The sequence below is a fragment of the Odontomachus brunneus genome, unplaced genomic scaffold, assembly GCF_010583005.1.
Source record: "Odontomachus brunneus isolate Ranch 3 - 2012 unplaced genomic scaffold, Obru_v1 Obru_scaffold_168, whole genome shotgun sequence".
Taxonomy (NCBI): Eukaryota; Metazoa; Arthropoda; class Insecta; order Hymenoptera; family Formicidae; genus Odontomachus; species Odontomachus brunneus.
The window spans coordinates 476,896-501,023 of record NW_022639618.1 but is presented as its reverse complement, the minus strand read 5'-3'; the positions used below and the strand labels follow the sequence as shown (position 1 = coordinate 501,023).

Below are 24,128 nucleotides of genomic sequence, written 5' to 3'. Positions count from 1 at the left end.
ACACATTTAGGAACACGCGTGCCCGCGTAAAGTTTTATCTTTCTTCTGTTGTCGCCGTGGACCCTCGCTATCGCAAAATCTCAATTGAAATGTTCAAATGATCATACCTCTGTGAAAAAAAATCGTAGAGACCTCGGCGACCCCGCGTTGTTCTCGTTTCAGAAAGCCCTTTCGAACGAGGCCTCACTAGACCCCACATTCTATTTAATAATTTTTGGCCCCCTCCTCGCCCCGCCCCTCGGAGGTGTAAAGAAGGGTGTTTTTGTGGTTAAATAATAGACTTTGTGATCCCATTGTATCCCTATAAATTTCAATCCTATATTTCAAACTATTCAAAAATTATTTAGGTGGCCCGTAACTTTTAGCGGGCACTGTATATATACAGGCTGTTTCTTTACCTCCGCGCACGAATAACGTTATTTCTTATGAAAAATTGAATCAAAAAGTCCTAAACCATTTTTGTCTTTGATGTTTAACGAAGCAAATATTCTAGAGGAGATAAGAAGATACTATTGATTTGACCTTGCGTGGTGCTGCCAATATCAGGTGGAGGTCAACTTTGCTCTTTTAAATAGAAACATATATTTTTCATTACGGAATTTTATTTTACGTAAAGAAACAAATAACTTTTGTTTGAAAAAAATTTTTATACGACTTATTTTCTAGGATATTTATGGAAATATCTACAAAATTTTTGTTTCAATAATTGTTTACTCAAATTTTATCAACTTTACCCGAAAATAGCTAGAGATAAAAATTCTTTATTTTCTTCTCATAGAACTCTGAAAAATGTTTCAGAATTTTTTAATTAACTTTTTAATACTTCATTTTCTAGCATTTGCTTGAAATACTAAAAAGTATTTGAAAAATTCTGAAAAAAATTTTCAGAGCTCTATGAGAAGAAAATAGATGATTTTTATCTCTCGCTATTTTTCGGTAAAATTGATATAATTCGAGTAAAAAATTATTGAAATCAATAATTTTGTAGATATTTAAATATATAAGAAAAATTTTTTCAAACAAGAATTGTTTGAATAAATTCCAGCAAATCCACGCGGTCCATTAGAGGTATATATGGCTGTGAACCGCACGCCTAGTAGTGTGCATGAATGTTCCGCCGCTGTATTCACATAAACAACCAAGTACGCAGCTCACAGACGTGTATACTTCTAAAAAAAACAGCGCAGATTTGCTGGAATTTATTATGGAATATTTACCTCGTTAAACATCAAAGGCAAAAATAGTTCAGGACTTTTCGATTCAATTTTTTATAAGAAATAACGCTATGTGCTTTGTGGGCGTAGGTAAATAAACACCCTGTATATACATATGGTATTTCATTTTAAATATCCCAGGCAAAAATCTCGAAAAATATGGAAGATACGGAAATATGTTTCAAACAAAAGTTATATGATTCGCTAGGAGACATAAGACAGTATCATTGGTTTGACCTTGCGTTGCGCTGCTCAGGTCAAGTCGAGGTCAACTTTGCTTTTTTAAACGGAAATATATTTTTTTAATGACGAAATATTATTCTACGTAAAGAAACAAACAACTCTTGTTTGAAAAAATTTTTATACGACCTCTATTTTCTAAGATATTTACGGAAATATCTACAAAATTATTGATTTTGATAATTTTTTACTGGAATTCTATCAATTTTACCGAAAAATAGCAAGATATAAAAATAATCTATTTTCTTCTCATAGAGCTCTGAAAATTTTTTCAGAATTTTTCAAAAACTTTTTAGTACTTCAAGCAAACGCTAGAAAATGTAGTATTAAAAAGTTAATTAAAAAATTTTGAAAAATTTTTCAGAGTTCTATGAGAAGAAAATAAAAAATTTTTATCTCCAGCTATTTTTCGATAAAGTTGATAAAATTTGAGTAAAAAATTATTGAAACAAAAATTTTGTAGACATTTCCATAAATATCCTAGAAAATAGAGGTCGTATAAAAAGTTTTTTCAAACAAAAGTTGTTTGTTTCTTTACGTAAAATAAAATTCCGTAATGAAAAATATGTTTCTATTTAAAAGAGCAAAGTTGACTTCCACCTGATCTTTGCAGCGCCACGCTAGGTCAAACCAATGATATCTTCTTATGTCCTCTATCGAACCATGTAACTTTTGTTTGAAACATTTTTCCGTGTTTTCCATATTTTTGGAGATTTTTGCCTGGGGCATTTAAAATGGAACCCCCTGTATATACAGAGTGTCCAAAAAATTCCGGGACGGCTAAATAACTCCACAGGAAAGCGTTATCGAGAAAAACGCTAAATACAAAAGTTTTAGGATTGAAAACAAGGAATTCGATGATGATCTTGATCTTGACCCAAATGTCTAGTTTAGAGGTCATTTCAAGATAAATTTGAAAATCTTAAATGGAAATCCCAGTTCTTATGTTGGAAATGGAAAGAACGAGAAATTTTACGTCCAAATATGTATTTAGTCATTCGGTCAAAGTGATCCCTGAGGGTCATTTAAGAGTAACTTGAAACCATCGATTTTCGAAATGACCGTTAATGAAGAAGTTCACTCCATAAAGTACACTCGTACACGACGAATTCGTATGACATTAATGTGAACATAATGTTTGGTCAAAATTGAGTCAAGCTCTTTCCTACGAGTCATTCAAGAACTGAATAAATATTCCCATGTAAATTCATGCCAAAAGACTAATTAGAAAAATTAGATTAATTTCGAGGTATTTTTCATTATGCTCTATGCATCAAATTTTTCATTACGACTGTTTTGTAATGCGAACTATATGTAGAATTACTGTTCTCTGAAATTCCCAGAAATTTCCGGCTGGTATTATTTAAAGATATCTTTTCGATTGTATCCGTTCGTTACAATCTTGCCTTGACTGACTGGACAATGCTTTGTCTTATCTTAATTGGCTGAACAGTCATTGCAGTCTTGCCTTGACTGGCTAGACAATGCTTTGTCTTACCTTAATCAAGTATCTCGCTTTAAAGGTATACCTAGTTAAAATACCGAAAAAAAAGGAATTTTTGTGAATATTTTTCAAAAAATATATATAATACATATTTTTGTATGAAAGTTTTTATATGCGAAAGAACCTACTTTGGCAAAGTTCTCATATTTTTTTAATGTGAAAATACTAATAAGTAAATAAATTACGGCTAATGTTCGAAAAGCCATCTTCTAAAATGCGTTTTGCGATGACCACTATCGTTTGGAATTAGGTCATCTGACATAAAAAAAACCCCAAAAATTTAATTAGTATATGAATTTATCTAGTCTTTAATCGTTCGATATTCTAAAAAAATTGAATTGTGACAAAATGGTGACTGTTCAAAGTTAAAGTTTCGATTAAAGAAAAACGGATATTTTTCGTCCATTAAAAAAAAAAGTACGCATTGGAAAAGTCCTTCGATCAAAAACTAGATTTACATGTCTGAAAAAAAGGATATAAAATTTCAAATTGATTGATGCAGTGGTTTTTGAAATATTGTGGTCACCAATTTTGAAAAGATAGTTTTGAGAAAAACGCGTTTAAAGTTTCAAGTGCAGTTTATGCTAAATTAAAAAATTTTTATTTTTCAATTTACACAGAGTCATCAATTCCAGGGCCATATGGTATATGTTCTCCTGAAGTTGATGCTTCTAAAATGTCGATTGTTATATGACGACGTATTGTTGTTGTTTTTCGACGACGTATTCTTTTCTCCCTGGATGTTCTCGCATCCAATTATTACTCTGCTGCACGCGATATTCAAATCTGTCTGTGCGTTTAGCGTCTTCTCTATTGACATATTAATGGGAATTAGGACCGCTGCTTACTCCCATATATCGTAATATTTGTATTAATGTTATTGAGTCCTCATTAAATAAGCAGACAGCGATATATGCCGCTAATTCAACAATAATCGAGCCACTTGAAATAATTTTCGGCCTGATTTTTCAGATCAATTGGTTATAACTTTCATTATTGTTTTGATTAAACCCACCAACATATCTGTGTAGTAAAGTATCTTTACTAAGATTTTCAAAGATAGGCCTGAGGCACAATAATTTCTTTCTGCAGCTTGAGTTTTTTGCAGATGCACTAAAACTTTCCTTACTGTACTCCCATTGTTTCTGGATTAAATACGTCCTTCCTTTTTTTCTCTTGATTTTCGGAATCTGATTTTCTTAATTCTCTCGAACCCTTTTTGCGATCCATAATTCATAGAAGAAAATAAAGCGGACTGTATAGTTCGACGTCAACTACTGCACTACCAGCGTCTTTGTGCCTATATCTGTTAGTCTAAAAAAGTTCATTGAACTTACTGTTATAATATCTCAAAAGATCTCTTGTATTTACTAACAAAAATATATGCTTTAGTAAGATACAATAGATGACTAACAGGCAAGTAAAAAGAGATGATATTCATCCTTCGTGCAGCTACCGCACTAGACTGTTTCGACGGACATATACTCAAAGTTGTGTATCTCCATGAAAATACAGCGGATTAACTTAAAATTTTGAGGGAATATTTCTAATATTATATATTTTAAGAAAATATGATTTTTACAAAATCGATTTTTTCAAAATTTTTAACTAGGTATATTAGATATTAACTTGAAAACGTTGTAAATGGACACGAAATTTTACACATAGTTCAATTAAACACAGTTGCTTTTGGATACGCGAGAAAATTCCCACATTTGGGGATATTGGTAATCGTAAAGGTTTCATTAAATTGCTCTTTTTACGAATATATATGAATATATTTTTGCTATCTACATTTGTGTATCTTGAAGCTAATTGCCGCTTTGTGACTTTTTGCACAATTGTCGGAAAGTTCGCCTTTGACAAACATTGCTACAAGATTCGCTCGGTTCCGCGTTAGGTTCGCTTGGTGCTTCGTTCTTCTTCTCGCCGTAACGGGATGAGAGCGGTCTCCTTGCTCTGCGATCGTACTTATGCAAAGTATGCAGTGGCAGCCGCGTGAGGCGATAAGGCTTAAATATAATGATCGTAGCGTCCATTCCTCTTTGCGTGGTCAAGTTGGGACTATTATCATCGATCTTAGTCGGGAAGGCGTACGGTGAGTCTCGTCTGTATGTGGAGAGGATGAGTATGACCTTCTTGGTGTTGTTGAAGGAGTCTTTAGTGGAGGACTTCTTCGCTTTTGTCGAGTGGATGGAGGTCTTGGTAGTTATGCGAAAAAGAGAGCCTTCAGCAATTTAACTTGCCTTGATTCCTTCTTTCTCTGATATAAGTCTGGTAGATGCGTTGGTTCTCGTCAAGTTCCTGGCGGTGTTCCCTTCTTTGCCCTGTAATTGGTGAACACGTATTTCAGCGTTTCTTTCTGCCAAGTGAGAGCACGCGTTTTAGTGCCTAGGAATGAATGCGTGTTTTGAGTTTTTCCCTAAGAGAGCACGTGTTTCAGTGCCTTGGGATAAACGCGTGTTTCAGCATTTTTGCCTAAGAGAGCATATATTTCAGTGTCTCGGGATAAACGCATGTTTCAGCGCTTTTGCCACTCGAATGCGTGTTTCAGCATCCTTTGGGTGTTGCCGATCTAACACTTACTTAGTGCTGTGGGATGCCATATTCTTATGTTATGACACGTCCTTTTGCCTAGTGCCTAGGGTAGAGGCACGTATTTCAGTGCACTATGCCGCTGGATACACTTCTTCTGTGTGTGGAGGAGGCACGTATTTGCACTGCTTTTGAGAGTGTACGTTTGTTCCAATGCTTGCCACAGAGGAGCACGTACTTCAGAGTTCCGCGAGGCGCATGTTTCAGCACCGCGAGATCTGCTCGACCTCCCACAGAGGTCTCCTTTTATAAGTCCCTTAGTTAGATTTTTATTTCGAGCAAGAAGGCTCCGTGGTGCGTTGCCTAACGGCGGAGTCGCGGACTACGCGCTCCCCTATGCTGCGGTGAGCCGGTGGACGTTCGGCGGCGCGCGGCGGCTTATGTGCAATATCGTGGCGATGTACATCCGCCACATCACCCCCTTCCTGGAGGCACTGCTTCCTGCGTTTGTAGTTGCTGTATCAGTTTTGTAGTCGCTGGCATTGTTTCTTCTAAGTTTGTCATCATATACGCAGGTTTAAGTCAATCAATAGTGATATTCGTAGCCTTACCCTTTACTTGAATTTTGTAGTACTTTAGCGTACGTTTGAGTACTTTGTACGGTCTATCGTAAGTAGGTTGCAAGGCCCGCGTTGGTGCATCGTGTCTTACAAAGATATGTGATGCTTCCTCCATATTTTTGTATTCAAAGACGACGTGTTGGCTATGATGTTGTATCGGCTGAAGACATAAATTTTCCATAGTCTTTCGCGATTCTTGAAGGAATTCACTGACTCCTTGTGTCTTTATGTTTGTAACTTTTTGTATGAATTCGCCTGATAGTCGTATCGTTTCGCCAAATGCCATTTCAGCTGACGTGGCTTGCAAATTCTCTTTTACGGCTGCTCGAATCGCCATTAAGATAACAGATAAAACCTCTACCCATACCTCTGTTCCATGGCATTTAATAACAGTTTTTAATTGCCGGTGGAATCTTTCCACCATGCCGTTCGCTGCGGGATGATAAGCCGTCGTTCTCCAGTGTGTTATACCGGTTAAATGCGTTAGCTAACTAAAGAGTTCTACTTCAAATTGTCCTTGATCTGTTGTAATTCTTGCTAGTGTACCGAATCTTGCTGTCCATTCACTGAAAATATATCACCGTTTTTGCCGTAATCCGGTATTGGGATTGCTCCCGGTCATCTTATAAAACGATCCACAATAGTGAAGCAGTACCGGAATTCTCTTGAGTTCAGCAGAGGTCCTACGATGTCTATGTGGATGTGTTCAAATCTTCGGCTGGGAATCAGGAAATTTCCTAACGGTGTATGCGTATGTCAATTAACTTTGGAGCGCTGACATGGAATACACGCATGTCTCCATTTCCTGCAATCCGTTCGCATATTTGACCAAACGTAACGTTGGGCTACTAATTTTATAGTTGCTTTTGTCCCTGGGTGCGCCATTCCATGCAAGGTTGGGAATACTTGCTTCTTTAATGCTTGTGTGACAAAAGGACGAATTGTCGACGTCGAGACATCACAATAGACCTTGCGATTTGATCCAGGGATTGGTACTTTTTCCAGTTTTAACGCTGTCTGCTGCTGCCGAAATTCTCGAAATTCTTTGTCCTCCTCTTGCGAAACTGCTAATGCTTCAAGATCCACCGTCGGTTGTATGCTCTCTACCCTGGATAGCATGTCAGCCACCACGTTATCGTTTATATGTGACGGATGTCTGTGCTGAACTGCGATGTAAGAGAGATGCCGCATTTGCCTTGGGGAGCTATGTAACGGATCTTGTTGTAATGCATATATGATCGGTTTATGATCAATATATATAGTAAAACTTCTTTCTTGCAACAGGTGCCGATATTGTTTGACCGCCAAATAAATTGCTAGCAGCTCTTAATCATACGCACTATACTTTGTTTGTGCGGGACTGAGTTTCTTGTTGTAGAAGGTTAAAGGCTGCCACTCCTTATTAACTCGTTGAATTACTGCACCAACAGCGATTTACGATGCATCTGTAGTCAGCGCTATTTCCGTTGTACGATCGGGATGCGCGAGAAGCGCGGCACGGGCAAAGCTGTCTTTACATTTCTCGAATGCTTTCTTGTTTTCTATTGTCCATTTGATCGGCGTTTTTCTTTTCACCTTTGCTCCTCCGGTAAAACCATTTAACACGGCCTGGTCCTGTGCAACGGTGGGAATGAATCAGCGGTAAAAATTAAAGATTTCCAGGAATTGACGTAACTGCTTAACCGTAGTTGGTTGTGGGAAGTTTTTATGGTTTGTATTCCGTCGTAGCTCTGTTCCCTGCTCCGACTTTAGATATCCGAGGAAACATACTTTCTTCGCACCGAATACACATTTAGCTGGGTTAATTAATACCCCATACTCTTGTAATCGAGAGAAAAGCTTCCGCAGATGTCCCTCGTGTTCTTTTTCTGTAGCAGAGACTACTAAAATGTCATCTATGTATGTATAACAGAAGTCTAATCCCTGAGACACCTCGTTGATGAAACGTTAAAACGTTTGCGCTGCGTTGCGTAATCCAAACGGAATAAATGCAAGTTTACCGGAATCTGAGTGTATGCCTTGATCAAATGTAGAGAAAATCTTCCCTGTCAGCGTTTGCGCAAAGTCCTCGATATGCGGTATGGGATATCAATCAGGTATCATTCGAGTGTACCTTCCGTAATCCCCGCACGGTCTCCAAGCGTCTTCTTTTTTCGGGATCATATGTAGGGGAGACGCTCAAGGACTTTTGGATGACTTAATTATTCCCTCTTGTAAAAGGAAATTATACTCTGCTTTTGCTGCTATCCAGCACCAATCTCCGTGATCGGCAAGCTTCTGGAGGACTTTCCGTTGTTTTGATATAGTGATGTGCTTTAACTTCTTTGGCCCTATTGCTGGCCATGTAATGCTTGGGAATTCTTCTAACATTCAACTATACCGGTCTTGTACCTTGAGGACTTTAAAGGATAGCAACGCTCAGAGATGCCATTCGGAAGCGACATCTCTGGCACGATTCCGAATGAACGGCGAATACAGAGAGAAACAATGTTACTGTATCGAATGGTACAGCTGTCAGTCTCTCAAAGTCAAAGGTTGCTATCCTTTGAGACCTCACGTTGGAGTTTGATATGTATCGAGTTTCCTAGAAGTTTTCAGCCCAGTTTGTCCATCAATGAGTTGTCCAGTGCGCACGTCAGGAAGGAGGTAATGCGCTAAAAAAATCTGCTCCGATAATAGGCTGCGCGACATTAGCGATAACAAATCGCCATGGGAATGTTCGCCTCAGTCCGAAATTATTTCCACCGTAATCCTGTATGTAGGCATTACTGAGCCGTGTATAACGTGTATCGATTGCCGAAAACCGGGAGTTGCAGCACGTGCATAGACGCTTACATCTGATCCGGTGTCTATGAGCAATTGCTTGCTCGTTTGTCGACATTACAAACAAGCAGCGTGGAGTCAGAGCGTAGTTGTTGGCCGCCATCAACGACTGCCCTCCTTTTTTGACGAAAAATTGCACGGTTGGATACATTTTCGGGGTTTTTGTCCAATTCTCTGGTGGTAGAAGTATAACCCTGGCTGTCGTGCTTTTTGCACGTGACTTGCTTCTTGCTTGTCTTCGCACTCTTAAAGGATTATTCCTATGTTGACTAATTTCCGCTACTTGCTTTGTTAATTCTGTGATCTGCTCTTATTGCTGCATTGCGTCGGTTGTGGACATAACTTCGGATCGGTTGGCAACTTCGTGTATCCGATCGGTCTGCTCTGCAACCTCTTCCAAACGATTCTGAGCTCGTGTGGTGAGAATAATCGGCATCTGTGCAGGAAGTCGACCCAACCATAATGTTCGAAAGAGCTGCTCAGGTACTATTGTTCCAAAACATTGCTCAGGTACTGTTGTTCCAGAGGAACTGTTGTTACATTTTTTACGGAACAAATGTAAATGCCTTAGGAATTGTGACGGCTTTCGGTCGCCTAAATTCTCGTATTCCAGTAGCTGGCGTGTACGATGCTCCTGTGACGCAGACAGTCGTTGTATTAAGGTCCTTTTTAATGCTTGATACTTTCCTTGCGCTGGCAAAATGGTGATGACGTCTTTTACTTCTCTTGCGTATTTTGTATTTAATTCTGATAGTACATGAGCGTATATCGTGGCGTCTTGTATAATTCCACCGAGGATAAACTGTCCTTCTAATTGTGCAAACCATAATTCTGGTTCGTCCGACCAGAAAGCGGGAGCTCTGACTGCGACCTTGTGCACAAACGGTTCATCTGTTTGATTTGTCTCGCTTGTTGAATGCGATATGCTAGTACTGTTAAAATTTCATAGATTTACTGTCTCGTTGACGAACGTTCTACTGGCATTATCCTTCAAATTACATCGGGGTCACCAATTTGGGGATGTTGGTGATCGTGGAGGTTTGATTAAATTGCTCTTTTTACGACTATATATGTATATATTTTTGCTATCTACGTTTGTGTATCTTAAAGCTAATTGCCACTTTGAGATTTTTGCGCAATTGTCGACGCCGGAGGATTTGCCTTTGACAGGCATTACTACAAGATTCGTTCGGTTCCGCGTTAGATTCGCTCGGTTCGTTCTCCTTCTCGACGTAACGGGGGGAGAGCGGTCTCCTTGCTCCGCGGTTGTACTTATGCAGAGTATGTAGTGGTGGCCGTATGAGGCGTATAGGGCTTAAACATAATGGTTGTGTCTTTTCTTTGCGTGGTAGAGTTGGGACTTTTATCACCGATCTTAGCCGGAAAGGCGTGCGGTGAGCCTCGTCTGTAAAGAGGATGAGTTCGAGCTTCTTGGTGTTGGTGAAGGAGTTCTTTGGCGTGGGACTTTTTCGCTTTGGTCAAGTAGCTGGAGATCTTGGTGCTTCCTCTGAAAATAGAGCCTTCAGCAATTTAACTTGCCTTGATTCCTTCTTTCTCTGATATAAGTCTGGTAGATGCGCTGGTCCTCGTGAAGTTCCTGGCGGTGTTCCCTTCTTTGCCCTGTAATTGATGAACGCGTATTTCAGCGAATTTTTTTTGCCAAAAGAGCACGTATTTCATTACCTCGGGATAAACGCGTGTTTCAGTGATTCTATCACTCGGATGCGTGTTTCAGCATCCTTTGGATATTGCCGATTTAACACTTACTCAGCACTGTGTGATGTCATGGCCTTATGTTATGACACGTCCTTTTTAGTGTCTGGGCACGTATTTCAGTGTCCTATACCGCTGGATACACTTCTTCAATGTGTGAAGAAGAGCATGTGTTGGTAGTGTTTTTGAGAGTGTATGTGTGTTCCAATGCTTGCCATAGAGGAGCATGTACTTCAGTGCTTCGGGAGGCGCATGTTTCAGCATCGCGAGATCTGTTCGACCACCCACAAGGGCCTCTTTTTGTAGGCCCCTTAGTTAGATTTTTACTTCGAGCAAGCAGACTCCGTGGTACGTTGTCTAGCGGCGGAGTCGCGGACTACGCGCTCCCCTATGCTGCGGTGAGCCGGGTGGCGTTCGGCGGCGCGCGGCGACTTATGTGCAATATCGTAGTGATGTACATCCACCACACTACCATTCAATTGCCCACCGTTCGTTTAAACACCGTTTAATTGTACACTGTTCATTTGGACACAGGAAAATGCACACCGTTCAGTTGGACACCGTTCAATTGCCTACCGTTCATTTGAACATTTTCAATTGTCCACCATTCAACTGCTCAACGTTCGTTTGGATACGGAAATTGCGCGCCGTTCATTTGGATACAGAAAGATGCACACCGTTCATTTGGACAGCGTTCAATTACCCACCGTTCAATTGCCCACCGCTCAAATGCCCACCGTTCATTTGGACACAGAAAGATGTGCACCGTGCATTTGTTCAATTGCGCTCCGTCTATTTAAAAACATAATTGAAAAGATATAAGAAATAATTTAAAAAAAATAGTAATTATTCAGTTTAGGGCCCTGATCTTCGGTTTCGATTAAAATAAACTCAATCGACACGTTTTTGCACGAAAAACAATTTTTTTATTTGACAAAATCATCGCTCTCTACTGCGAGGTAAGATATTAGCTGACAAAATTGGGAGCGGTGCACTTGGACACCGTGCATTTGGACACAGCCAATCACAGCACCGTGTGATTAGAGACATTTGTAGGATCCCTTGGAACAGCGACTTGTGATTGGACTGTGTCCAATTGCCCCGTGTCCAACTGATATACACCCGACAAAATTGATTACTATTAAGGTTAGGAAAACTGTCACACTGACGACAAACAGCGAGATGTATATGCTCTGTAGCTACTTGCGCATTTCCTATAGTTTCCGAAATATTAATAAAAAGGTGCCTGTTTCTAGCCAAATGACTAGCGGAGTTTCGCCCCCCAGAGCCTCCGCACAGCGGCGAATGGAGGCTGAAGTCTTTTGGGATCTTAAGCACAGTGGGCAATAGAACGGTGAGCAATTGAATAGTGTCCAAATAAACGAAGGTCCAATTAAACGGTGTCGAACTGAACGGTGTCCAAATGAACGGTGGGTAATTAAACGGTCCAAACGAACGGTGCGCAATTGAACGGTGTGCAGATGAATGATGGCATTTTCTGCTTTTTATCCAAAAGTAACTGTGTCTAATTGAACTCTGTGTAAAGTTTCATGTCTATTTGCAACATGTCTATTTACAACGTGTCCAATTGTACTGTGTCCAAATGCACCGCTCCCCTAAACTTGACCTTTGGGTCAAGATCAAATACATCATCGAATTCCTTGTTTTCAATCCTAAAACTTTTGTATTAATGTTTTTCTCGATATCGCTTTCCTAAGGAGTTATTTAGACGTCCCGGAACTTTTTGGACATTGTATATCGCATTTTGCCTCTTTAACAGTACACAGTATCGAAAAATTATAATATATTTTTCAAACTTCTTTCATTAATAATTTGTTAATAGACAATGAGCGACGGCTGAAATCTTCTGAAGGTTACTCGTGGACTATTCCAAATGCAAGTAAATGCAATTATTAATTCACTAGATAAAGCAGAGCACTGAGTGGTGGTATGAAATTGAGTCTGTATGCATTTGGTCTCCATCCGTTACTCAAGAAGGTGGCCTCATCATATATATGAAAGTCAAGATCATAGGTACTAGGTATGTTATTGGCTTGGTTTACATCATGTTTGATACGTGTACTAAATAGTAACTTTCTATTAAATAATATTAATATCGACGATGTATATAGTATGTCTGAATCGTATCGTACCAGAGTTAATATATAGCTAAAATAGGTCGGGGTGAGTAATGGAATGGGTGTCTTTTTTTAAACAACCACGTGAAATTTTGAGATATTAACAACTCCACTGGCCAATCAGCACACGCGCGTGAGACAAACGCTCTACGCGCTGTAGCATCGGCATAACAGACCAGCCGACAAGGAAAGCGTGTTGCTAGGAGGCTGGGCCGGCTAGTCTGTCATGCCGATGCTACAGTGCGTACAGCGTTTGTCTCGCCGCAGTGCGTGTGCTGATTGGCTATTGAGTTGCCGCTCGATAGAAATCTTTCGTTGGTAATATCTTAAAATTTTATGTGGTTGTTTAAAAAAAGACACCTATTCCATTATTCCCCCTGACCTATTCTAGCTATATATTAGCTCTGGTACGGTACGAATCAGACACCCTGTATAAACAACTATATATTAAGTTGGTATAATACTCTAATGGTAATATATTAATCTAGAAGACATATTATATCAATTGAATGCGTCGTCGTTGATATGCATTGTTAGTATTAAAATTATTTAATAAAAAGTTACTATTTTATGCGCGTATTAAGTGCACGATGTAAACTAGGCCATTGCAAAGTTTTACCCAAAATATTATACATTTGAACAATATACCTTGCATAAATGAAATTTATATAGTATATAATGGGCGCGTTCAGCGAAAAAAGCGCTCAGTAAGCAATCAGCGATTATTGGTTTTTACTGTTAGATTCCTAAATCTAAACCAATTACATTGACGAATTACTCAACTGTTGTGCAACTGTTGAGTTCGCTGAACGCACCCAATATAAAGCGGTAACAAATAGTAAAAGAGAATGTCAAAACTTGATGAAAAAAATAACGAAAATTGTAACTATTCATTACTTTTTAAGTAATGATAAAGATAACGAGTTATTTTGTAAAATAAGTAACAGCGATGGTAATGAGTGTCAATAACTTTAAAAATGTCATAACTTTAAAAATATTTTAAAACTTTTAAAAACAGTAATCTTTTTTTAACAGGAAACAAGTAACGGTAACAAATTATTTTTAGAAAGTAACTTTCCTAACCCTAAGGGAAAATAAGATTGATATCATTTTTCTTTTATAAATACTACCAGAATATAAACCGGCCATAGGTGTTTGCACGCCACTGGCACTACTGACTGCACTTCTTGTAAATGCACCAGCGGTCGGCATCGACGACACAAAGCTGCCGAATATATTGCAAAGGCCGAGTGTCAGCATTTCTTGCGTAGCGTTGACATTAGCACCCATTGCTGCAAAAAGATAACTCGTTAAAAAAACACGAAGGCTTTGTTAAAGACGATAGTTCACAATTTTATATCCTTGAGATTGCGCCTGACATGATATTTCAATAATTGCATTCACTTTGGATGTTTACATGCGGTGAGCGTTTATAAACGTTTATAAGCCGTTCAATTTATTATTTAAATGCTTACACGACGGTAAGAAATACCGTTCGCTTTGGCGATTGTAAATGTGTAAAGTGGTAAATAAAAAATTAATGTGCATGCCATTTGCATTAATATTAACAATGCTAAAATTACAGTGTGATACTGACGAAGATTACGAAAATCTTTATAATAATATTCTGGAAAATATTATGATTGCAAGCAGACGTTCTGTTCAAAGGCCTATACAACGAACGGCAGGTTAAGTGGAGATTATACTAGATTATAATGATGATTATGGACATTGTGTTGTTTGTGAATCTTAACTCGTTATTGTGGATCAAAGCTATCACTCGTAGGAGAGAGAAAGAATATGCGCTAAATAAATGGGGATGGCTTCATTTAACCTTGTTTCTTTTAATCTTCAATATATCTTCATCATAAATCTGGGTTTATATAACTCGCCTTCACTTAGTCGCTGCCTGGGCTGCAGCACTTACGCGAACCACATTCGCTTCTTCACCGACACTGAAGCTATACCCGTCGCATACGCGACTCCAAGCGAGTCACACTCGCGTCTAAGTCTCCGCGAGACTTAGTCTACGTCGCCCGCGCGATGTTACGATTCTCATTACTATTGATCCTCCGACAAGGGGGACTTCTCCTAGCGCGGAGGCGCTGGGAAGCGGTGCATCCACGCAGGGCCGCCGCTTCGATTGATCTAGCTCGCTTTATTCGAGTCGATGACCCACCACACACGGAGACGAAGACTCTCGTCTCCAAAAGCCTCGCGAATCGCTTGCACCCCACGTCATCTCACCGCCGCTGGATAGCGGGCTGCCGGCGACGAAGTCCGCGGTTTCCACGCGGCGAGCGGACATTTATCCGCATCTCGCAAAACGAACCGGTCGCTCTCCTCGGGCCGTTCGAAACACATTTCTTTTTTGCGGTGTAATAAGTATAGAATATACATAATATACAGGGTGTCCCGCGTAAGACAAACCAAAAGAAAAATATAAGTAGAACATATAAAGTGAACAAAAATTGTATAGGTCATTTTTCAAACAACCACGTAAAATTTCGAGATATTAATTAAAATAGTTGGATAAATTAGAACGCGCGACGCGACAGGCGTTCCATATCGCGTGGATGCGGAGCAGCTGCGGAAACGAGAAAGAGGGAATGACATTCTCTCTGTCGCTCGGCGAAAGATCTCTCTCTATCTTAGTTAAATTAACGACATATTCAGTATGAGCAGTGGCAACATATAGGAATAATTAAAAATGATTCAAATTAATTTGACATTACGGATTTAACAGTATAGCACGTACACAAGAAGCAGCCATGCATGCGCGCTTATACATGTATATTGACAGTTCAAGCACTAAGCGTACATGTATCTGGCTTCTCTTTGTGTGAGTAGGAGCCGCGTCTTCTGCCCAGCATCGTTGCCGTGACGGTCACTGTGAAAAGAATAATACGTGCACGAGAAAAAGAGATGGAACGTCATATATCTATCTCCTTCTGTTACTCGTCACCCGACGTTCCAAGCGCACACGTACACAGACGCACATACAGAACTATCCATTTCAGTATAGCCCCGAACGGTCCGCCTCTCTGACCTATGAGATAGGCCCGCGAGCAATCGTCCATTTTCTTCGCCGACCACTACAAACCGTATGTCCCGCCTGTCGCGTCGCGCGTTCTAATTTGTCCAATTATTTTAATTAATATCTCGAAATTTTACGTGGTTGTTTGAAAAATGACCTATACAATTTTTGTTCACTTTATATGTTCTACTTATATTTTCCTTTTGGTCCGTCTTACGCGGGACACCCTATATAAGATTCGAAGGTTTTACATAATGGGATAATTAAACACCTTTTTGCAACTTATAGTTATATAATCATGCTCGAGTTGCAATACTTATTAAGAAAATAATACTGTTGTTGAATGAATAAAGAATGTAATATGTGATAATGATGATTCTAATGAGTAATATAATCTCAAAATAATGTCGTGCCCGTGTTGCCAGGACACGAAAAGAGTTCGAGATCGGTGATGCGGGCGCGGCAGGGTGTGTGGCGGTGGATAAAATGTAGTAGAAGTTTTAACTACTTCTTGTAGTGTAAAATATAAAAAGGTTTATTTAATTTGTACACTTGTATGAGTTTTAATTACTACTCCCGTACTTATGAGTTAATATGCGAACCGCGCGTAAGTCACGTATGACGCGTATGTCGCGGCGAGAGACCGAGATGTTAAGCCTGACGCGAGTGGTCTCTCCGCTTTTTTATAGTATTGTTTTAGACTTGTCGGAGGGGGTGCCTGGCGACAAGAACATTACCATATTTGGTAATGGTGTCATGCGTTTGGAATTGAGGTCCTAAATGCGGAATGTGCAAGGTGGTGCTTATCGCAGCACTTGCACATCGCTTCCTTGTTGTGACGCAATTGAAACAATTCCTCGAGAAGTGTTTCGAAAGCGCTGGTACTATTCGCGATTATAACAATAACATAACTAGGCACATTTTTTTTAACTTATTGTGTAAAATAACAACTTTAATTTGTTTTGCAATGTATATTATTCTGCACTTTTTATTCAATAGCCGTATTATTTTCAAATAAATATTGCAACTCGAATATGATTATATAACCATAAGTTGCAAAAATGTGTTCAACTATCTCATTTTGAGGTTGTATCAAACCTCTGGATATTATATATTATATATTTATATTCTATACTTATTACACAGCAAAAAAAGAAATCCATACAACTAATACGATCCTATAATAGAATCATGCCGAAAAATAAGATACTGTTACGCTGGCACTTGCACACGCGACCGCGCACGGGAGGAATGAATATAACACACAATTATAAAGAACGAGAAGCTTTAATGTACAGCGAAACACATCTTTACAGGCTCAGAATTAATATCGTCGAAAACACGACCGCTCGCGACTATGTCTTCCTGTCAACTCTCTCTGACAGCCGCTGTTATTCTCGTTGCTAACCAAAGCTCGTTCCTCTGTCTCTTCAATACCGGGATCATTAAAAAGATCGAACCATCTTTGATAGCGCGGATGCAGCAATACAAACAAACGATATTCTATTTTTTTTTCATTTTTTGGCGTTTCAGCCAATATATTGAAAAAATGGCGCGTGATAGCAAAAAATGGACTTCAGATTCAGAAAGGACATACCGTACATCTATACGGAATCGAGTATCGGAAAGATCTATAAATGTTTTCTATCAAAATTATTGTAACGAAGAAAAGAAACAAAATTTAAGTCATTTTGGGGCGAAACGGGTTAAAACAACAACGCACCATTGCTTATACTTATATTGCTGCACTCCTACATCTCGCCTCAGAGCGGTGCGGCAAGATGTAGGATCCTAGCGATGTGAGCCGCGCGTTGATATTTGCCTGCTATTACTGGGTTGCAAGCGCTCCTCCCTTAACCATTCAGCGTGAGTTTTTCCTTAATCTTTTACAATTAATTTATCGATTATTATTGAGAATATCGCAAAACGGCATTGGGACTTTTGTGTTTATCTCAATCCGCTCTACGTCCTCACGAAAGATTGTAAAGATCATGTAGGATACCCTGTATAGGATGCTTTGCTTCTATTTTCGCTTAGGTGGATGTGTCCTACTTGCACTGCATCGCGGTAGCGTCGCGAACTCGCGCTTCTCCGAAAACAAGGCGCCTCTCCGTATAAAGAGTTTCTCCATATAAGGCGTCTCTCCATATAAGGCGCTTTCTGAGTAAGGCACTTTTCCAAATTAGATGCGCTAATGCGCCTAACGTGGGGTTTCGCTTTCCGAGACGCAACAATGAATAATTTAAATCACATTCCAGTGACAAATATTGTGTAAACATAATTGGTTTTTGCATCTTTCAATAAAACAACTTATGTTAGATCTATTGTAAGAACTATTTTTTCATTTCTCGTGTTTGACACTGCTTACAGTGCGTCTCGAAACAAATATAGGCACTCACACTTTCGCTGCTCTACTTGGCTGAAATAAGCGTTTATAAGTAGAAATTATGATGTTACGATGACGTTATTATTCGATCTGTAACCGCTTATTATACCAAAACGAACAGTGTAAGCAAAGCTTATAAGTGCTTACAGCACATAAGCATCCAAAGCAAACGCAGCCAGGTCTTAAATTTTTATGCGGCGAGAGTTACGAACGACGGTAATTCGTACAATTTGATTAAAAATTAAATCAGTCAATACCAAACGCTTTAGCTATCGCTACGTTCGCCAAGACAGATATGAGAGGAAGTATCACTATGCCCGATCCGTAATGAGCACACATGTTGAGGAACGTATAAGTTTGATTGCCTACTTGCACTGAAAAGGGTGGTAACGATATTGTAGGCAGGCCGGATTCAATTTTCCCTGCAAAAAAAAGTGTAATATGCTTAAATGTTCTGCATATAAGATGTCCTGCATATGCAGGGAAGAGCGGATTTAGAATTCACACGGGTTAGTTGTCTCAAAGTTTATATTTCACGTAATAAATGGGAAAAATATATTTTTCTCTATAATAAAACTTCGCACGCGTTGCACATTTTGACTGATTTTTGACCGCTATTTTTCTTATCTCATCGCCCCACTAGCAACCTACGAACCTCTCAACATTCAGAAGTATATAATTTACAAAAAATATTTACTGATATCTAAATGAAACTATCAAGAAGATCATCTAGATAGAGAAATCGAAACATCTTCTCAATATCTAGATTGTAAAAACATGTAAAATCTTTATCTTATAAGGGAACCGCACGTACCTGATGTCACGAATTTCGATGATATTTTTTGGGTTATTCTACAACACTAATGTACACGCACCGGGGACTTCCGTTTCCGGTGTGTGTTAGATGACTGGCAAGTTAAATATGTGGAGAAAGTGTGAGAAAGAGAGAGAAAGGTTTGGTATTGAGGGGTGATGTGAATGAGAGGAAGAGAAGGGTAGTAAGGGGAATGTGGAAGTGTGTGTGTGACAGAGAGGGAAGAGTGAAGGGATGGAAAAGTGAGGACGAAGTTGGAAGGCAGAAGAGGTTAGGATAGAGAAGAAAGAGTGGAGAGGTAGAGAGGAGAGAGGTAGAGAGGAGAGAGGTAGAGAGGAGAGAAGTAGAGAGAGACATCTAGGTGAGTAAATTGGAACTGAAAGGCGAAGAAGGTACCGGTGGGATGATAGGCAGAGGTAGGCAGGGGAATAGACTAGAGAATAGTGAAATAGATAGAGATAAGAAGAAATGGAATAGTAAAATTAGAAAGAGAGGATAAGAGGAGAGGTTGAAAAAAGAGATATGGAGGAAAGGAATGGAAGGTCAATGCAGAAAAAGAGAAAAAGTTCGTTAAAGAAGAAAAGGAGAGGAAGTGTGAGGAGTTAGAAGAGATGTTTAAGAGGAAGAGGGAGAAGGCGGAGGAAGGACGGGAAAGATGAGAAAAAGAGAAGAAAGAAGGAGAAATATAATGGTACAAAGGATGAAGGGAGAGGAGAGGGAAGTAAAGGAAAGGATAAAAAAAATAATGAGGGAGATGGGGATAGAGAGGGAGATAAGGATGTGAAGAAAATAGCGAGAAGAGAGTGAAATAGTTGGGTAAGGATTAGAATAGAGAAACTGGGAGCGAAAAAGGAGATAATGAGGAGGAAGAAGAAGTGGGAAAAGAGGGAAGTGTGGATAAGAGATGATTTAACGTGGAAAGGAAGGAAGATAAAGTGAAATTTAGAGGAGATGGCTAGAAGAAAGAAGGAAAAAGGAAGAAGAGTATGGGTAAGATATGAAAGAATACAGATAGATGAAAAGTGGTAGAATTGGGAAGAGGATGAAAAGTGATTGAGCTTGAGAGACTGGGAGGTTGAGAGGAGTGAAGTGTTGGGGGAATTAGATTAGAAGAAGAGGGGAGGAAGGAGGGACAGGGAATAAGAAGGAGGAAGAAAAGTAGCGTTTTTGTATGTAGCGGGATTGGAGAACAAGGACGAGGAATTCTGGGAGAGGGTGAAGAAATGGGAGGTGGTAGTTATGATGGAAACGTGGTTAGAGAAGAAAGGTTGGAAAAGATTGAAGGACAGACTACCGAAAGAATATAAATGGAAAATACAGATGGCGAGAAGGAGGAACAGGAAGGAGAGGGCGAGAAGGGGATGTTAATGGGAATGAGGAAGGACCTAGGGGAGATAAAGTTAGAGGAAGAGAATGAGGAAGCGGAAGGGAGGATAAAAGGGGAAATTATCAGGGAAGGATGTAAATGGATGATTATAGAAGTATATGTAAATGGGGATATAGAGAGAAAGCTATAAGGGTTGAAAGAATAGATGGAAAATGGGGATGAAGGGAGGAGGATAGTTATAGGAAGAGACTTTAACGCGAATTAACGGAAAAGAGAGGAAGGTGGAGTAAGGGTGAAGGAAAGGAGGAGGAAGAGAGGCAGAGGAAATCGAAAGACAAAAAGGTGAATGGGTAAGACACAAAGTTGTTGCAGGTAATAGAGGAAAAAGGATTCATGATAATGTATGAAAATGTGGTTGGGGATAAAGGGGGTGAGTTTACGTATACGGTAGAAATGAGAAGTCAGTGATAGATTATATACTAGGAGGTGTTGGGAGAGGTGATTAGAATGGAGATGGGTGAGGAAATAGATTCATCACCCAATAATCTTGGAGATGAGAGAAGACATTAGGAGAGGGGGTAGGCAGATGATGAGAAGAGCGAGGAAATGTAGCGGTAAATGGGATGAGGAAAGAAGAGAGAAATTTGAAAGGGAGTTAGGAAAGATTCAGGTAGATAGGGAAGGGAGACAGGAGAAGATAGTGGAAGTGATGGAGAGGATAAGGAGAACTTTAAGAGTATGCGAGGTGGAGGACGAGAGAGGTAAAGAGATGAGAGGGAGGATGGTGAAATGAAGAATGCAGGAACAAGAAGGTAAAAAGGGAGTTGAGAAAATGAAGGGAAGAGCAAGATGGGATATAAGAAAAGGAAGATAGAATATAAGAGGCTTTGTGAGAGAAAGAAGAAAGAGGAAAGAGAAAGGATAGAAAGGGAGATGATGGAAGCAAGGACAGAGGAAAGGGTTTGGCAGTTGGTGAGGAGAGAGAGAGCGAGGAAAGCTGGAGTAAATGAGGGAATTGAAATGGGAGAATTGAAGGAATATTTTATGAGTGTGATGAGCGGAGATTCGGGAATGGAGGGAGAGAGAGAATTTGGAGAAAGTGCAAGAACGGTTTATGAAGTGGATAATGAGAGTGGAGAGAAGAAAACCGGGGTATATAATGAGAGAGGAGGTGGGAAGGGATAAGATGAGAGGAAAGGCAGGGAAGAGGGCTTGGAATTTTTAAAGGATACTGGAGGAGGGCGGATGAGGAGTAATGACAAGGAGACGTTAGGAGGAAATGAGGGAGAGATGGAAGACAGGTAAAATAGTGGGGGGCTGGGAGAAAAAAAAGAAATTGTTTATGGAAGAGAGAGAACGGCGGGTAGGGAAAGAGGAGGAGAAGAGATATGAGGAGTTGGAGGAGAGAGAGATGCAAAAGAGAGAGACGGGAAAAGATTAGGGGGTCAAGAAGAAATAAATGGTATCAGTTTATGGAAGGAGAAATAATAGCGGAATACTTAGAAAAGGAGTGGGTAGAAGAAAGGTGGAGGAGAGTGATCAGGTTTACAATGGGGAATGAGATGAGAGAGGATATGTATTGGGACAAGGAGAAAAAGAGGAGATGCAGGATATGTGAGGGTGAAGTGCAGAGCTGGGAACATGTGTGAGAGAGACGTACGGAGGGAGATGGGGAGGGAAGAAGTTGGAGAAACGGTAAGGAAGATTTTGGGGGAAGGAGAGGAGAGGAGAAGGGGATGAAAATGTTGGAGATGTGGAGAGGGGTTGGGGGAGAGGTTGCGTGAATGGGAAGAAGGGAGGGAGGGAGGGAGAGAGAGAGGAGAGAGAGAGAGAGGAGAGAGAGAGAGAGGAGAGAGAGAGAGAGAGAGAGAGAGAGAAACGGAGGTCCACGTGATAAGTAAATTTAGATTAAGTTAGATACATGGATGCCTCTCCCAGCCGCGCACTTGCGCGGCCTAGAAGGGCACCCACAGGCGGGGAGGAGATGACACCCAGACGTCCCCACCCCCGATGCACTTGCGAGTGGGCCGCAACAGCCGGCGATGGGCCCGGGGGCGTAACCTCAGGAGGCGTCCTGGGGGGAGAGCGCTCCGCGCTCAGTCGGCACGCAACCTCCCAGTCATCAGGAGTATGACTAGGCGCTTCCCGGAGTGGAGAGACGCGGCTCTCCTGCTCGTGCGGGACCGCTGACTCCCCTCCCAGAGTACGGCGCGTCCTGACCGTAAGAGGGAAGAGGCATATCGCCCACTCCTCCCCCCAGAAGATCTCGGTCAGGACCATTGGGGTGGGTCGGGTCGTAGGAGCGATCTGGCCCTCAATACCACAGATAGGAGCGGTAATACGGAAGGACCCACGTCTCATCGCCGGGAGAAAGTGTGAGAAGGCCGGGGGGAGTTCTACCCTTCCCGGAACGAGGGGGTGGGACTGCCTGAATGACCCTCACGAGGACCAAAGGCGTCCCGGAAGTTATGTGCAAGTGGTTTCCAGGGCGCCGTCGCGACGGCCGCAAGGGGCCCTGGCAGAGATTTTAGTGGGCTGGCTCCTTCCCCCAGGTTTTAAGGGAGGAAGAGAGTCCCACACTACCCTCTAGGAGGTCCTATCCTCTCTGAGGGCGTGCGTAATGCATTTCCTCTGCCTAAAAAAAAAAGTTAAATATGTAAGTTAAATATAAGTTAGAAGTAAGTTTAGATGTAAGAGGTAGGGTGCAGATATGTGCGTAGCGTGGAGAAGAATATTGTAACTCCATAGACTTTGTAACCCCATACTGGTGATCAATAAAGGATATACATACATATATGTCCACGCATTGGCGTTAATGCTGTCCGTATATCCGTGTGACTCGCACACGATGACACGTCACTCACACACTGCTGCTTGTAGGTGAGGCACGAGCAGTACGGAATGGCGTTTGGGACTAGTGGTATAGGATCGTCGGATATCTTGGAAGAGAATAGTGGGAGTCGCGGCGATCTTCCATCCTCTATCGCAGACGTAAGAGCGAGAGAGATAGCGTTATGAAACATGGTCACCAGAAATGTTGTCCTAAAATACGTGTAACCCATACTAAGAAAACGCTTGACTCACACTCTCGTCTATACGTAAGGAATACGCGGTGTCTCGATAATTATTCCGTTCGCTCGAACGTCCATTCATTTTTTTTTATCATCAAGAAAACTGTAATGTAAAAGGAGATTAAAAAAATATTAAAACGAAAACGACACAAATTTTAGAATACAAGAAAAAAAACAAAAAATAACAAAAACATATAAAAAAAGATAAAAAAAAACAAAAAAATACAAAAAAAACCGTTCCGATAATCTCCACCTTGACGCGGTGGAACGGCATACGTGCAGGAAACAAATGCACAACAAAGAGAGATATCTTATTTACTTCCGTGTAATTTAATATTATCCTGATCAATCAAGTTGCGCGTGCGAAAGGTTGCGAAAATCAAGAATAAAATACCTTTAATATTTTTGTGCTGGCAAAACTAAAGCTTGTGCTGACTTGTGCTAGGCTAGCACAACTCAGATATGCAATTCTGAGTCGATCCAAAGTCTAGAAGTCGTGATTAATGACATAGGTTTCGAGCGCGAAGGGCCGCGGTCAAGAGTAAGATGCCCTTTAAATTCTTGTGCTGGCGAAACTGAAACTTGTGCTGACTTCTGCTAGGCTAGCACAACTCAGATATGCAATTCTGAGTCGATCCAAAGTCTAGAAGTCGTGATTAATGATATAGGTTTTGAGCGCGAAGGGTCGCGGTCAAGAGTAAAGTGC

The 24,128-nt window shown here is 40.5% G+C and overlaps 1 protein-coding gene across 1 annotated transcript in view; it reads right to left on the bottom strand.

Annotated features, from left to right (window-relative positions):
• The window catches only part of LOC116851226 (sodium-independent sulfate anion transporter-like), a 220,725-nt gene that overhangs the window by 102,800 nt on the left and 93,797 nt on the right, over positions 1-24,128 (bottom strand). Inside the window, exons 5-6 of the mRNA XM_032830443.1 lie at positions 18,468-18,632; positions 13,918-14,079 (exon numbers count right to left, since the gene is read on the bottom strand). Of these exons, the coding sequence (XP_032686334.1) occupies positions 13,918-14,079; positions 18,468-18,632 (327 nt within the window). The remainder of the gene's footprint in view (positions 1-13,917; positions 14,080-18,467; positions 18,633-24,128) is intronic.